At 40.8% G+C, this 16,094-nt stretch overlaps 1 protein-coding gene across 1 annotated transcript; it reads right to left on the bottom strand.

Moving 5' to 3' along the window:
• Positions 1-328: 328 nt before the first annotated feature.
• LOC104614975 (galactosylgalactosylxylosylprotein 3-beta-glucuronosyltransferase 2-like) lies at positions 329-8,168 on the bottom strand (the record flags this gene model as incomplete). The annotated part of the gene is made up of 3 exons (XM_010285352.1): positions 329-415; positions 499-647; positions 7,949-8,168. Coding segments are annotated over 3 exons (456 nt in total), but the record flags the coding sequence as incomplete, so codon positions are not given.
• Positions 8,169-16,094: the final 7,926 nt, after the last annotated feature.

The raw sequence follows: 16,094 nt of genomic DNA, 5'->3' as shown, positions 1-16,094 counted from the left end.
CTGGATAAATACAAAAAGTATATACATAAATGATGATTTTGAAAATACTCCATTGCAGCCATGTTTCTCTTAATTGTTTTTACTATGTGGAAACAGCCTTAAAACAAAGGTGTCTGTTTAATAAGACGACAGGTCAGAAATGCATGCAAACAAGTTAGAACAGAGCACACCCACTTGATTTGCTTATTAATAGAGAGTCTGACAACTTGCTTTTGTTTCCACAGAAGTCCATCAGATGACTAGTAAAAGGCCTCACGCAGAAGCAGACTATTTTAACTGTTCTGACACATCCATTGTACCGTGCTTCCTGTGTAACTGTGTCTCCACATCACACCTCAATATTGACTGTGTCCAGATGGTATTTTGGCTCATTAGCTAGATTTACTTTTTCTGTTCGTGTGTGCCATACGAGAACCTATAAAATAACGTTTGTATGAGTTAGTACAGTCATCTACAGAGATGACAGAAAAGCTTTTTAGTGAGTGTGGAAGCTGGTACCTTTGTGCAGTTGTTTGCTTTTGGTTCCAGTTCCTCCACTGTTGTTATCTGTTTCAGAAAATCAGATTCTTGCATTCCTGGTTGAGAACCACGACGCTTGAATACGGCTTTCGGATGCGACAGAATCACTTGAAGACTCACTGCAAACCCTTGGAGAGAGGGAGGGGGAAACATTAAGATAAAACCTTTAGGCTTTACATTTTTGTGCAGGTTACGCTTAAACCTAGAAATCTCCCATGTTCTTTTAAAAAATGTGTAAATTTGATTATATGGATAGGCAATATTGCCTACATTGTTTTGTTTTGCCTTGGAGGTGCAAGCACTTTTTTTAATTGCACCATAATTTCAACTTGTTTAACCAATTTCCCATCATGCAGAGAATACATGCTTTTTTGCCTGAAAAGTCAGGTATTGCTAAGATCTTGGACTATCCTTCCTTTCTCCTTCTAATTAAGAAATAAAACTGAATTTTAAGTAAAATAAAATGTATGAAATTTATACTGCACAAGCACTTGTAGGTTTAAAGGTGAGAGTCTAAAATGTGTTACTTAGAGGTAACAACTGTGGTCTTTTTTAACATTATTGTTGATGAAAGACAAGTCATATTAATGTTTTGCCTTGTACACTGTGTAGTTATTGTGGACTTGCGAATCGTTTTCATCAGCGGTGGTCTGTGAGGCAGGCTGTAGCTGATCTGATCATTGCACAGCACAACTGAAAGGACTTCTTCATCAGTGCACGTGCCTCTGCAATGCGTTCCTCTCGTAGCATACATTAGGTCCCTCAAAGGGAGATGACAAACTCGGAAATCACTGGTTTGAACAAACTCGACCTCTCTGAAGCAGCTCTTGGCACTCTCCAGCTTGCCCTTATTTATAGAACTCTCCAGTTTTCATTCAGCAAGGTTCAATCGCATGTATGCTGCTTCAAGTATGACTCAAAACTCAACTGATATACTTGTAAAGAAAAATTACATTTGTAACTTTTTTATGTCTAATTGCCAAGCCTGCCACAGAAACCCTTTTTTCGTCAGTTCAGAGTCATTCCAGCTGTCCCTTCTATAACAGCAGTAGTAACCGTTTTGACATCTGTTCTGGAAAATGGCAAGAACAATTAATTCTAAAGCCAGTATTAAAATTTCTGCATTTAAAAATTAGTATAACTTTCTCGGAGTATAAATCTGTCCGTTTTTTTCAGAGTCACAGAATAGTTCGGGTTGGAAGGGACCTTTCAAGGTCATCCAGTCCAACCCCCTTACAATGAGCAGGGACATCTTCAACTAGATCAGGTTGCTCAGAGGCCCGTCCAGCCTGACCTTGAATGTTTCCAGGGATGGGGCATCTACCACCTCTTCGGGCAATCTGTGCCAGTGTTTCACCACCCTCCTTGTGAAAAATTTCTTCCTTCTATCTAGTCCAAATCTACCCTCTCTTAGTTCAAAACCATTACCCCTTGTTCTATCGCAACAGGCCCTGCTAAAAAGTCTGTCCCCATCTTTCTTCTAAGCCCCCTTGAAGTACTGGAAGGCTGCAAGAAGGTCTCCCTGGAGCCTTCTCTTCTCCAGGCTGAACAACCCCAACTCTCTCAGCCTGTCCTCAGAGGGGAGGTGTTCTATCTCTCTGATCATTTTGATGTCCTTCCCGTGGATCATCTCCCCATAGGTTTTGGATTAGAATTTTTTACTAGAATTACCTCAATACTGTATTTTCCTTGAAGGTATCTGTCACTTTAATGGGAGCCTTTTAAAGAGGAAAATATAAGGAAGTAATTACTACATCACATGTAATGGCAGCACACAGAGACCACTTTTATCTTACCTATTGTGCTCTTGCTTATGGCAAAGCACAGGAAGATGCCAGAAAGTGTTTTTTATTTTTTTAAAACAACAATTTGGATGCTGCACAGGAAGACTATGGGTTGGATGTAAATGAAGGTTCCCCATTCACTGACAGACACAGGTAGAGATAACATGTTTAACTTAACTTTATACATTATATCCTGCCTAAGACAAAGAAGAACAGGTATCTAGATGGAAGGGGCTTATCCACACCTTGCAGAGTCCTCTAGTGAATAAATGACTTCCAGGAGGTATGAGACGTTGGCTGTAGCCTGCCCTCACTCCATGCAGTTAAGCACTGCAGCTCCAGCTCTGCGACCTGCACCACGCTCTAGCAGCAATGCTGGGACCCAGCTGTTCTTGGCTGCGGGTGCTGGGTTTAGGTGAGCGCTACCAGGCAAAGAAACCACGTTTGGACTTTTATTCCCAAGCAGGGGTTTATCTTCAGCAGGCCACGGGCCCTTCTTGTTTCCTACGTCTTGTAGCCTGGCTGGGAGGGAGCGCAAGGTGGGCTCCATCCTGGTGCTGCATGTAGCCAAGCATAAGCATTTCTGAAGAGCCAAGGTTGAGCATTTAAACTCCCTCAGCAAGAGACAGCTGCGGTGCATACAGCCAGCTTTCTGCACCTTGAAAGGTCACCGCAGACTTACCACTGATAAACAAATTGGCCTGGTTCAGTATTTTTGGTTAGGTTTGGCTGGGGTTTTTTCTGAATTAGAACAAACTAAATTTTTGATGCAACTTGGCTTTAGCATGCTCTTGGGCACAAAAAAAAAAAAAAAAAAGGTGCACTTTGGGAGGGAAGGCATTGTTGGAGCCCTCATCTGCTGTGTGAGCTGCTGTTTCTTTTAAAAATATTTAAAATTTAATTTTTAAGATTTAAACTGGTCATCCATGGAGAAGAAAATGAAGTAAGCACCAAAATTAGCACAGTGTTCTAGTTTTCAAAGGGGAGAAGGAATCCCATTCTAAGCAGAAGAGACATGGTTTCTACTGCATGTCTTTGTGTGTCTCAGCTTGGCTCCCTGGCTCCCACAGCCCATACTTACCCACACGTTGATTTCTCTAGGTTCTCTTTTTGCAAAGCTTGCTCCTCTGCTGGGAAAATGCGATTGAGTTCTGAGGATGGCTTTCTCCTACGCACAGGGTTTCAGATGTGCCATGCCTCCTGCATGTAACATGGGCCCTTGCTACCAGGCTATTGCAAACCATCATTTTAGGGTGCTATCAAAAATCCCTTGTGTTTTCAGGCATCAAATAAAAATAAAATTATTAAACCAAGTGTTGCAAGTGGCAAGGACACAGACTACTGTGCACTGACTGGCATGTGGCCTGAGGCTTGTTTCCTTGACCAGTGGTCATGCAGTCTTTGTTTCTTAAAAGCATCCAGTAAAGCAGCAACTTGAAGAGAGAAAATAATTTGAGGAGACTTATCTCCTGGCTCTCTAGTTCTTCAGCTCTGCTTCATAACTGCTTTGATTTCACATGTATGACATTTTGTATTTACGTAGATAGACTTCGGATGGACTTGAGGGAAAACCATTTTCTAGTGACAAATTCCAGTTGACTTTTTGTCACAGACAGATCATTTTGGCATCAAAAAGAGAGGAGATGGCTCAAGTTTTGATATACTGGCACTAGTTATTTCTCTCGGTAGATAATGATCCTGTGGTAATGGATGAAAAGACACTGCTATTTTGAATTCTATCCCCAAACAGGGATTAATCTGGGATTACTGTCTCCAGCATAACATAACTAACAGTGCTACGGGCATACAATTCTTTTACTTGATCATTATTCCTACAAGGTCACATTGGGCTCAAGATCACATGAAATACCACGTTACCGTTTCATAGCCAGAGTGTGAAGAGGTGTTCTGGTTTTTTTGTGTCTTTAAGGCACGGCTGTAAATTGGCTGAAGAGCCACCGAGATAACAATTAATTTGTTGCAGGACAAGATACCTGGGAGACATGGCAAAGATTACATCTGTGCTTCTTTCCATGGAAGTTGTTTCTCTTAATTCCCACCTTGACTTGTGTTAGATCAACAGCTTCCGTTAAAAGGCAGAACCATTTTTCTTCATCCAGTCAGAGTGAGCTAGTTTTAAAATATTTTGTTGCCCTGATTAATGCCTTTGCTTCCTGAATGCTCTAGATAGGGTAGTAGCTGAAGGCAAGCTATAAACTGAGAGTGTTTATCATTTCCAGGGCGTATAAATGCTAATGCTCAGTGCTGATGTTGAAACGGATATAGTGGTTTCCATGCAGTTCAAGGTACTTCCCTGGGCTTGTTGAACATGCCACGGTTTGGGGTCTGCTGCTTACAAGTATCTATGCAACCCATACTCTTTGGGTTGCAATAAGGCACAGGTGCTCAACCAGGAGTTTTTGTAGTTCAGAACAAAGGCATCTGCTAACAGTTAATTTGCCATGAAAGAGGCTCTCTATTTTAACTCATCAACATTTAAAATAGTTGTTACCCTTTGATGGGAGGGGTGGTTTGGGTTTTTTTTGTCTGGTGTCTGCCATAGCCGCTCACTTAAAATCTTTTGTACTTCTGAATTCCAGCAGTGGCTCTTTCGGATTGAGACAAAATATGTCACGTTTTGCAGCGTCATTAAGAGACTAAGCTTTTTTCTCAGGGAACCGTAAGAAAGATAAGATGTACTAAACACCTCATACTATGGCAAAATTGGGGAGGGGGGTGGGCGGGAAGTTTGCTCAGGCCCTAGCAGAGAGACTGGCAGTGGATGAGCTGTGCCGCAAGTCTAAAATCTGCTTGCCCAGTGACTCACAGGCATAGACTAATCGCTATGACTGAAGGAAACAGCTCCTGGAATGCTAACGTAAAGCATGCATCTGTTTTCCTTGAGCAATCTTGACAGTAGGAAAATCACAATCTAATCTGACTTGTTCTCATGGGTGGTCAAAACCTCTGGCACTGGGAACAAGCCAAAAGTAAATCAGTAACAGCATCACTTAATAAAGTTTGTAAATCAGGTCTAAAATAAACGACACAGTGCCTACCTCAGAATCGAGTCACCCCATTCTCTCTCCCTTTTCTTCCCTGAGGGTAAGGAACTCTGTGTCAAACTCTAGAACCCACCTACAGTTAAAACTGAGGTGGAACTTTAAAAACACCAGAACTAATTCATATGGTGTGTTGGTTGCCAGGCAAGAAGCAACACTGGAAACAGCTACTCTGCTTTCTGAGAGCAATTTAGCACTGGAGAGTAGAAGCGTCAACCACAACATTCTCAAAAGAAATAAATCAATGTTTACTGAACTAATATAATGTGATTGCTGTGTGTGAGTACATTTCAAAGACAAATCTAGGGAAGTTGGCCAGCTAGGGTCTTTGAGCTATCCCAATGAAATCAGCAGGACCTGTCTACACTTGCAGTAGATTTGCATTTGGTCCTCTACCTTGAAGTCTAGATTAAGAAATTTATGTGCTTAAAAACAAGCATGCGCCTCCTCTGAACAGCCGCAAGTTAAATCAGTGGTTCCAAACCTTTTAAAGAGTCACTCTTTTCACACCCAGCCTCATGATCAAATTCTTGTGAAAACCACTATGAAAAGATAGTTCTGTAAACCGAAGAGAGCATCCGTACCAGTGCCTTGGGAATCAGAACATGAATTATAAACAGCTGTAGACAGCTGGGCAGTTTAATATATACACAAATTTTTTTTCATGGTAATATTGATCTTCCTTACGTGCAGTATATGGTATAACCTCAGTTGCTTATCTATTTGGTGCCAGCAGAAGGAGGAATGACAGTGATGTACTGCAGCACAGACTTAGGTTTGTTGGCAAGCCCTCCACATACCCAGGGGTATGTTGCAGGGGGCAAGGGTGGAAAACAGAGTGTTAACATTCATCCTGTACGCTGCACCTGTACAGACACCTAGGCAGTCCTGGATTTACAAGTTCTGTTCTGTTTGTCTGTGCTCTTCCACAATATTCCTGACGGGAATGAAGATGCAAACTTAACGTAATTTTTTACCAGCCTACAGAGCATCCATTTCCCTCCCTGCTGAAATTAAAAATGTAATTTAATTTTTTCAGTTATTTTTTGAAGACTAACAAAAGTTCTCTCACAAAGTTGTAACTCCTTGTTTGTGGATCTGCAATAACTTCCTATGCTCTCAACGCTTCGATCTTTGTCTCTACAACCCTCCCTTCTGTGACTTCGGTAAAAGTACAAGCAGATATGTTCCTAATGGAGCTGCTCTTCCCTCATGCCAGTGTTTCAGCCAGCGACTCCAAAGTGTAAACAACTTTCCACGTATCTCTTCATGTCTGGGTTAGAGTCCTTGGCCAATGTCGGTACTGGCTTTTTGCCTGCTGCTAATGAATTACAAACCATGCTGTCACCCTTACAATGCCCATAAGTAACCACTTCCACAACATAGTACCAATATGTATCTATAAATCCACAGGCAGAGACTGTTCTTAAACTGCACAGCTGCAGTCCTCAACAGGCTACACAGGTTTAGGGATTGACATACCCAGTTCTCCCCTGAACAATGCCTCTACCTGGACACTCAAGTATTTATTTTCATGCCAGCTGATACTATTAACTTGAAATGCTTCTACAATACAGAAAAATTCACCCGTTGATATTTCTAGCTTTGAGGTGCTAACAACTATCAGTTCTCCTATTACTTTTTTTAACCAGTTGTACTGTAAATACTGTACATATTTTTCATCAAACATTTCAATTCATATAAAAATATCCTCTTGAGATGAGAAAGCACTGTCCTTTTCCCACTCCCAAAACACGGGTTTAAGAAAAAAGAAAATGGCTGGCTATTTCTACCCCGTTCTTGTCCCTGTATCCCTACTTTTCCCTTTCTTTCTCTTTCCTGAATACAGAATACGCTTAAGTGCAAATATATTATTTGCTGGAAAACTGGCTGTGGCTACGCCAGAAATCAGACTTCTGCACAGTGGTGATTCATGTGGCAGTTGTGAATATATACAAAAGATTGTCTAAACATGGACTAACAGCAAGACAGAGCTATGTGGTGTGCTAACTTCACAGCAGAAGATTGATTAGATCCATTTTGAAGCTTTTCTGCCTTCATCTACTAGGCTATAGCTGTCAGTGATCTTTCCCCTAAGCCCAGTGTTTCAAACTATATCCATCTACAGTTACCATCGTCATTCCAAATAACCAATAAAAAAAAAAAATCATTTAATAAGGCAGCATTTTACAAAATGAGGCCTAAGAAGGGTCTGCATTTACACTGCCTGGTGTAGATTGATGACACAATGAAAGGCAGGGGCTCCTTGAAAAAATTAATTGGATTAATTAATTTGCAATTAACTTGTTACAGACAATTTATACAACATAAAAACCACGTTGCCGCATAAAATTAAAACCAAGTGAAAGTAAGTTCAGATATCACAAAGAAGCAACTTAATTAGATGAGATGGGCTAGCTAAGACTTCCAGGAGATTTAGTGCTGAAGGGCTATGTACAGCGACTGCACTCAGGAGTTTTAAAAGCTGCTTACTCCGAGACATCTCTTTCTGTCCCACTCATAGAAAAATGTAAGAATAGTTATTATGAGAAACATTCATGTATCATGAAACACGTTACTTACCTGCCATGTCAATAGCAAAAGGCCTGTCAGCTCTCCAGCCCGTGTACCAGCCAACAACTTTGCCGTTTTCCACAACCGGGCGCTCGTATCGTCGTCCTCCTACCAGTCCCACAGGCCATACCGATACTTTGCGGGTTGTACGCATCTGCAAGAGGCGGACACAGCGTGACTGCGTGTACGTTGTCCTACTAGGGTTTTTTCCTAAGTGTTGGTGGAAAGCCTACACATTAATCATCAAGACTAGGTATTTAAAAGCAATTCTAGCTTACAGATCCCAGCCCAACAGAGTAAGCATTTGAAAGCTGCGTGTGCCCTCTCATATTCTGTGAAATCTCCAGCTCTCTAGCCTGTATGTATCCCAATTCTACTCATTTTTTATAACAAAAATGTTAAAAGCCGTGAAAAAAAAGCGTTTGTTTTCTTGTTTGTTTGTTTGGGTGTTCAAAGGTGTAGTAGCTCTTTCTCATCTGCAAGACCATAGCACTCTAACACTAGCCTTATTTCTCTAGACTGCTTACATATTATACAAGCCGAGCGAGAGAGACTATTATAATAATGATTAACAAATACACACTTCATTAAGACAAGTACAGCTAGTTTAAGGCTGGTAACAAACACAACTCCCTACCTGCTACATACCAGATTTGCACAATAGCTGCAGCTCAGATCTATTAAAGTCTCACAAAAAAAGGATTAAGTTTGGGCTAAACCTTTTTAACTTCTATTTTATTTTGAAAAGCTGTGCTAAGCTTCTGAGAAGGGCAGAAAGCAGGTCGGGCAGTGTGTTTCTGCTAGTCTGCCATCAGTAACAGGAGTTTTTCCCAATGGTGTATACGGAACTAAATGTAATTCTGGAAACATGGTCCTCATCTAACCTAGAAGAATTTATAGGTACTAAAAAAAATTTACTCTTTCTTTCGCAAAAAGTGTGCATGACTGGGAGTCAGTACATTCAGTCCACTGATTAGCAGACCATTTTCTTCAGCAAACAGGCGGTAACACAACATGAACCTGATGTGCTGCTCCCCGTGGGAAAACCACCGACAGTCTGGTGTGAGCGCTTGAGAAGACGAGAGCATGGACACAGCAACTTGCACAATTTGACTGCACCGATTCAAAAACCACTGTGCTTAAATATGGTCTCATTTAAGCAAGCATTAAATTATTTCAGTGTAACATGAGCTTAATTTGATCGATTTTTAAAAGTCTCTCGTCTTCTGTTGCAGTTGAGTCCTATTCCCTAGGGAAAGGTTATCCTTTCTCCTTCCAAGCTCTCCTCCTAGCAAAAACAAACACAGTTTTACATATTTGTAACTGCAGTCCCCTATCGATAGATGTTCAAGCAAAAGACAACCTTGGTTAAATATTAAATACTTCCCTCTCTTTCTGGCAAGGTGAAAGATTTATCATGCATATTATCTAGACTCCCAGGAGATGCACCAGAAAAAACAAAAGACGTCACATCACTCTGGCTCACATTTCTAAGCTAGAAACATTAGCAGATTCTTAGGAGAACTTTCACACAGGGAAGGCAGAAAATACATATTTAAAAATCCACAAATATGTATGTACACACAGAAGAGAAGTATGCACCTTCTCTCCCTCCAATTCTTTGTGTATCTTTAAATTTGTATAGCAAAATTTTCTCCCCTCCACCCTAATAACTGTTGCAGCAAGTCAGACCATCTCACTCAGTAGCAGCAGTCCATAAGAACAGGGTATGTATGCAATTGGCAATACAGGGATTTCTCATGATAAGGATTCTATCCAAACCACGGACTATTTAATCGCCAGTGAGAGACTGCAATGAATCTCTACAGGTTATTGTTAAAATGTGTTTGTAACTGTTCTCCCTGCTTAAGAGTATTTTTCCAATCTCTCCCACTCCTCCATTTAGGAAAAGCAGAGTTAGCAATCAACTACTTGGATATGGAAATCAGTCAAACCTTCTCATGAATATCCTTTAGCTCTGGTTTTAATGATACATTTATTTCACAAATTTTTCTAACAGTGTTATTTATATTAACATCCAAACACATCAGACATGGACACAGGGCATCATCCTGCTGGGCTTGTCTACATGGGTAAGTTTCCAATAGGTTTCCAAGGGCATGATCCAGCCTCATACACCCACCTATGCTACACCAGTATTAACCATGGGACGAACGCAGATGCCCGTTAACTTTTCTGTGTTACTCACAATACCTTCTGGAGTGTATGCATACCTGAACAAATTACTAGTGTACCGATTTACAGCATTTAGCTCCCCTGTGCCAACTGCCTGTACCCCTGGTAAGCACAAAACGCTGCAAGACAGGGGCAGGCACACTCCAACTACGAGAGTAGCTAATGCACAGTAAGCCCATACCCTCCTTTTCCCACAGCGAGCATCTGGGCAGCTGTACTGCAAAATGAGCCAGACCACCCGAGACTTCTGAACCGGGTCAACAGCGGACACTTACGCTAGCAGAACCAGACTGATTTATATTAATACTTTGTCATACACAACATAGAGGAAAATCTTGTCAATGAAAAGTATCTCACTGACCTCATGAAACCAGCATGAAATCACCCAAGAAGTTTTAATTATTACAGTTCTGGGTCCATCTCAGTGTCTAAGAGTTAAGTCAGTAAAGCCACCACACATCAGAAGTAACCAACCCTTTACAGAGCTCTTTATTTTGTCTTTAGGTTACTTTATGCTCAGAGGTTATATTTCTGGAGAATGAAATAAGCAGGTGTCAAGAACACAGCAAACCCTTTAAGTACAAACTGAAAGAGCACATCTAGACTGATATTTATGCTAATTCTGACACACCTTACAGCCTCAGGATAAGCTAGGCAGATGAAAGTAGGAATATTTCTCTTCATCTTCTGAGAATAGCATTACTGCATTTAACATGCTGATGTGTTAAGCCTGTATTTATGCATGATGGGGAGAAAGCTATTATTTGGATTAAAAGGCCAGCTTGCATCTGGAATTTGACGCCGCTAATCCCTGGGACACAAAAAGGTGATTCAAAAACATGTTAATTCTGAATTGGTTTATTGCTGTGGGTTAAACAACTGCCAAAATCCTATCTTACAGCTTCCTAAATGACTCTTCTACCTGTCATTTTAATGTGTGGTAGCACATGCTGTCTTAACAGTCAGCATTTTAAGTCCTAGTAGCTTATGTGAATGGTATTAATCTTACTTAACTCTGTTTAGACTTCTATAGTTAATGAACAGAGATAGGAACCTACCCAGCATGATTCATCCTGCCTGGCTTAAACAGCTGTCTTAAGGTAGGACGAATCTCCCTCTGAAATGCTTTTGTCCTCTATTTACTTTTTGATTATCTGAAAGGGGATCTTGGGCATAGGAGAAGAGCGACGTACTGGATGGGGAAGATGAGAAAAGGCCTCTAAGATGGTAGAACAAACCTGAATGAAGCGGGGGAACACAACTGGGAAGGAGTGGGCAAGGAGATGACAGGAGAGAGGGGTAAGAACTAACCAAAGATATCCAAGTGAGGTGATGGGCATATAACTGTAAATATGGTAGCAATAGAGGAACCATTGATGAATAACAAGTAAAAATGTAGAAAATGTAGCTGAGCAATAAAAGAGATATTGATAAAAGTATTGCCAAAAATAGCATCTCATTAGTCAATCAAGACAAGCTGCCTAATGGGATGCGCCGGACTGATGGGTAGGTAAGATGCCAAGCCAGTAACAAAATATAAAAGCCCTAGAGGAATGAAGGAAAATGACAGGCAGAAGGAAACATGGCCATACTTCCTATAATGAAAAGGCTTCCAGGCTGGAACAACCATCCTAGTGTTTTTGCAGCCTGATGTTGATGCGTTTCTATTCAGGATTCAAAGCTCTCAGCAAATGCAAACCTGGCTGCCACACATAGTTAAGCGGGTTTTTTTCTTCCCCTGTTCTCCATCACTTCATCCCCTCTGTAATTCATGTCTGTGCTGGTCAGGCTATGGTTATCATCCAGGCTCGCCTCCCCCATCCCCGTGAGACTCAAGCAGTTTTCTATGCAAAATTCCGATTTATTACTACCAAAGACAGGGTCGAGAGCTTCTTCACTACAACTCTTCCAGAGGGGAAAACTGTTGCGAGTTGAAGCATGAGCACAGCCAGGTTCCCTATCAGTTCCCAGACAGGCATCCTGCATTACTCAGAGGTCATTTAAAGCCAAATTCTGCTTCAACAAAACTTACATGACTGCACTACAAGTCAGAGGGACAGCTCAGCCGCAACGATACCACGTCCATTTGCTTAGGCGTTAAATAGAGCTTCTGCCCGTACTTACCATTACTTCAGAGGAGGTACTGGCTCCTGGAAAATCTGTGCCAGTTGTTTTTGTGGTTCAGGGACTGTGATGCTTAGGGGATAATAACTTCAAAAAGCAAGTTAGTTGTCAGTGAACTTGACAGTAAAGGGTATGTCTCCATGGGAAAACTTGTAGGAAGGGTCTACAAATTAAAAAAAAAAAAAAAAAAAAAGGCCAATCATTGATCTAGCCTGCTTCACAACCCTCACAGGTCATCTGATTTAGTTCTCCACCATCCTCACTATTAGAAGGCTTTTTTCCAAACATCTGCCTGAAACCTCCTCTGCTGATTCGTACCCAATCTACACCGTGGAAGTAGGATAGATTAATTCCCCCTTCTCTCAAGCAGCATTTTACATATCAGATACAATGATTAATGCTTCTAAATTATACCAGCATCACTGGGCACAAACGTCAATACTGCTTCTCTACAGGAAAAAACTGTACTAAGTTTAACTAAAGCAGTTAGGAGCTAATTTCTCTGGATTGGGAAGACTTCCAAAACATTTGCCATCCATGCTTCCTTTTAGCCCTTCTACTTACTAATTCTTTTTCTCACCCTACTTTCTGTTGTGTTCACTAGGGACCTCACAAGAGCTGCTGCCCATTCGTAATTAATTTCATAGTAACAGTATCAGTTTCACAGGTAAAAAGAAAAAGACTGCTGTCAAGGTGCAAAAACAGATGGTGCTTGGTACTGTGTAACCCAGAGTCCCTCACTTGGATAAACCTGTTTCGAGTAGCTTTTTTGTCCCTGTTTCCTCTCATTTTTAAGCTATTTCATTGTTTCTCTACCAGTCTTTTCTAATCCATCCTCTTTAGCATAGGTATTCAATGTTTATGTGCAAGAGGAATGTCAGTGTGCATTTAAAATCCGTCACATATTCTTAAATCATTTATATACTAGAAAGGTACTTAATGCACTGCTAACTCATATTTCCATTTTTTTTATTATGAAGAAAATAACTAATGACAGCCAGATAATACTTAATTCTGTCTAGACTACCAAATGTTATTTTCAAGACTATAGCAGAAATTTGATTTTTCCAACCAGCTCCAAGAAATACAACAAAAGATCTCTATGTTTTCAAAGATAAACAGATTCACTTATACTACTTTTAAATGTTTTGCATAAATATATCCATTAAAAAGTACACAGAAGTTAGCTTAATACAGTGTATAAAGATTAAGACAGTTATGTAAAAACTTATCAAAGGAGCACTAACCCTTCCCTAGTCAAAGTTGGAATATAAAGTAAATATGGGAAAAATGAACCCTGTGTGACATGTAATGCCTGCAAGTATTTCTGTTCTATTTTTAATAAGAAGGATTTATTTTTTTCAGGCTACAAACTGTTAACATCCATTAGAATATCTGCTACCTTCATACGTAGGTTTTGGGAGAGCAAAGGGCAAAGGAATAAGAAAATGTTTTCAGTCTGAATCACTCACACAACTTGCCCTCTGCTCTACAGTGCCACTACGAAAATTACTGGAGTTGGACAGTCCTAACTTTCAATGAGAAGGTCATGTCTAGTAGCCAAGACAAAATGCTTCCATTTTCCCTCTGTTCTTCATGAATCTTTGCTCCCATCTGTCTGATTTGAGCATGATCCTACCTGGGCAATTTAGGCCACTACATAAGGGATTAGCATAACCTTCAAAATATCAGGGAATTTTTGTTTAAATTGATGTTTAAGTTACTCCTGCAAAGAGCAATCCAGCCAACTGTCCTCTTCACTGATCAGATTCTTACCTTCCCTGTGGCTCCACAAATCTTGAGTTACCTGTAAAAACTACCTCAACTTCAGGACAAGGGGATGAGCTCTTTCTCCGATTACCTCCTTTCCAGCTTCAGCTCTACAATCATAGTCAGGGCATTCTTGTGCAGGCAACAGCTACAGCAAATTGAATTCTGGTCCCCAGCTCAGTCGGCAACACAGCTAACTGCTAAGCTATTTAATAAGAGTTTGGGATTTTTTTTTTTTCCCCCTTAGAAATGACAATTAGTGCTGTGATTTACTTTGAACTCAGCGCTGCAAGGCTGTATTCAGGTCACACCTTATAGCACGGGTTCCTCTAAGGAAACCCAGTCTGCAAATCCTCAACTCACACTCGGACAAGATAGCAGTATATGCCATACTTGCATGCTTTAGGCACCTAGCAAATCTTGTCACGAAATTTTAGATGCCCATGGCCAAAGGGCTAGGGATGGCAGTAAGGGAGATCACAGTTTTAGATATAAGCATTTTAATTTCACAGATGTCTTAGTTTAGGTGTCTGAGCAAAACACAAGCAAAGGTGACAAGACATAACCTAGACGGGAATCTTTAAAAATCAATGCATTTCTGAATGCAGCAAGCTCACTTTCTCACACATGTTGAAGGTCTTTACTCCTGTTCTACTTCTTAAGCAGCTCGCCTCAAAGGTTTCAGGGGAGTCTGCACAATCAACAGCAGAGTGGACCACCAACACTAATTCTTCCCACTTGCGTACATATCCGTACGTGGACCAAGGAAGCCATGGCCTTTGGCCAGCTACCCAAAATACACGAAGGGCAGAGAAAATGATTGAGACGTAGAAACACATGAAGAATGTGAAGAGTTAAGGGAAGTAGAACTTAGCTATGTTTACCTTCAGTTTCCAGTGCTTAGGCTAATCTTGGTTTTAAAATTTCTCTACGAAGGTGGAATGCCAGCTTTATCTAAGGTTTTCTTTCTGGAAGTCTGGAAATATTAAATTGGCAGTTGCTAGGCATCAGTCACAATATTACAATAACTTGCATTCAGAAATATAGTAAGGCACTAACGCAACAGAAACTATAACAGAGTCACTCCATAACGAACAGCCTATAGTAAAAAATAGAAGTTATGATGATTCACGTAGAAACATCTGTAAAGCCTATCAAGTACAGTAGTTGGGATTTCAGGCCTCTTGGTGTCTTTGTTATGAACACAGGCTGATATTCAACTGATAAAATATATTTTCAGAAAGAAGACTATTGTTTTCAATGGAGAGATGCAGATGGACACCTCCAAGTGAACAGATCATTCCTGAGCAGAAAAAATATAAATTATTTTCGAGGTCTGGGTCCCAAAATAATAAATGGCAAAATACAATATGCCAGAACCAGCAGTATTAAAGTAAAAGCATGATTTTTCAACTGGTCACCATTACACTCTCAAGTGGAAAGAGTTGGGAATAACTTAAAGGCCACACCTCTGCTCCTGGAAATATTTCTTCATCATTGCTGAAGCTCCACTTAGTTACTTTAAAGAATTTCACAGTGACTGAATCAATTGGTCCTTTCCCTGGGAAGATGAGCCTTTCCTAACAAAAGGCTCAGCTGAGCCAATGCTGAATACGCTGTAGCAGCAGAAAGAAACCAGGCTCTCCACCTAATTCTAGAAACAAAAACTTAACTTGCTCAGACCCTGCCCAGTTTGACCTGGAGGACACAGTTTTGCCAGTCAAAAACTAAGCTATATACCTGCATGCCATCGTACATCTTAGGAAAAAAAGACAACTGTAAAGAATCACAGAATTGCAGAATCACTAAGGCTGGAAAGGACCTTCAAGATCATCAAGTCCAACCATTAATCCAGCACCACCATGTCCCCTAAACCATGTCCTGAAACGCCACATCCGCATGTTTTCTGAACACTTCCAGAGATGGTGACTCCACCACCTCCCTGGGCAGCCCGTTCCAATGCCTGACCACCCTCTCGGTGAAGAAATTTTTCCTAATATCCAATCTAAACCTCCCCTGGCACAACTTGAGGCCATTTCCTCTCATCCTATCACTGGTTACTTGG

This window comes from Phaethon lepturus, unplaced genomic scaffold, assembly GCF_000687285.1.
Source record: "Phaethon lepturus isolate BGI_N335 unplaced genomic scaffold, ASM68728v1 scaffold5164, whole genome shotgun sequence".
NCBI lineage: Eukaryota > Metazoa > Chordata > Aves > Phaethontiformes > Phaethontidae > Phaethon > Phaethon lepturus.
Note: the sequence above shows the minus strand (reverse complement) of the source record. Positions and strands in the feature narration are given on the sequence as shown.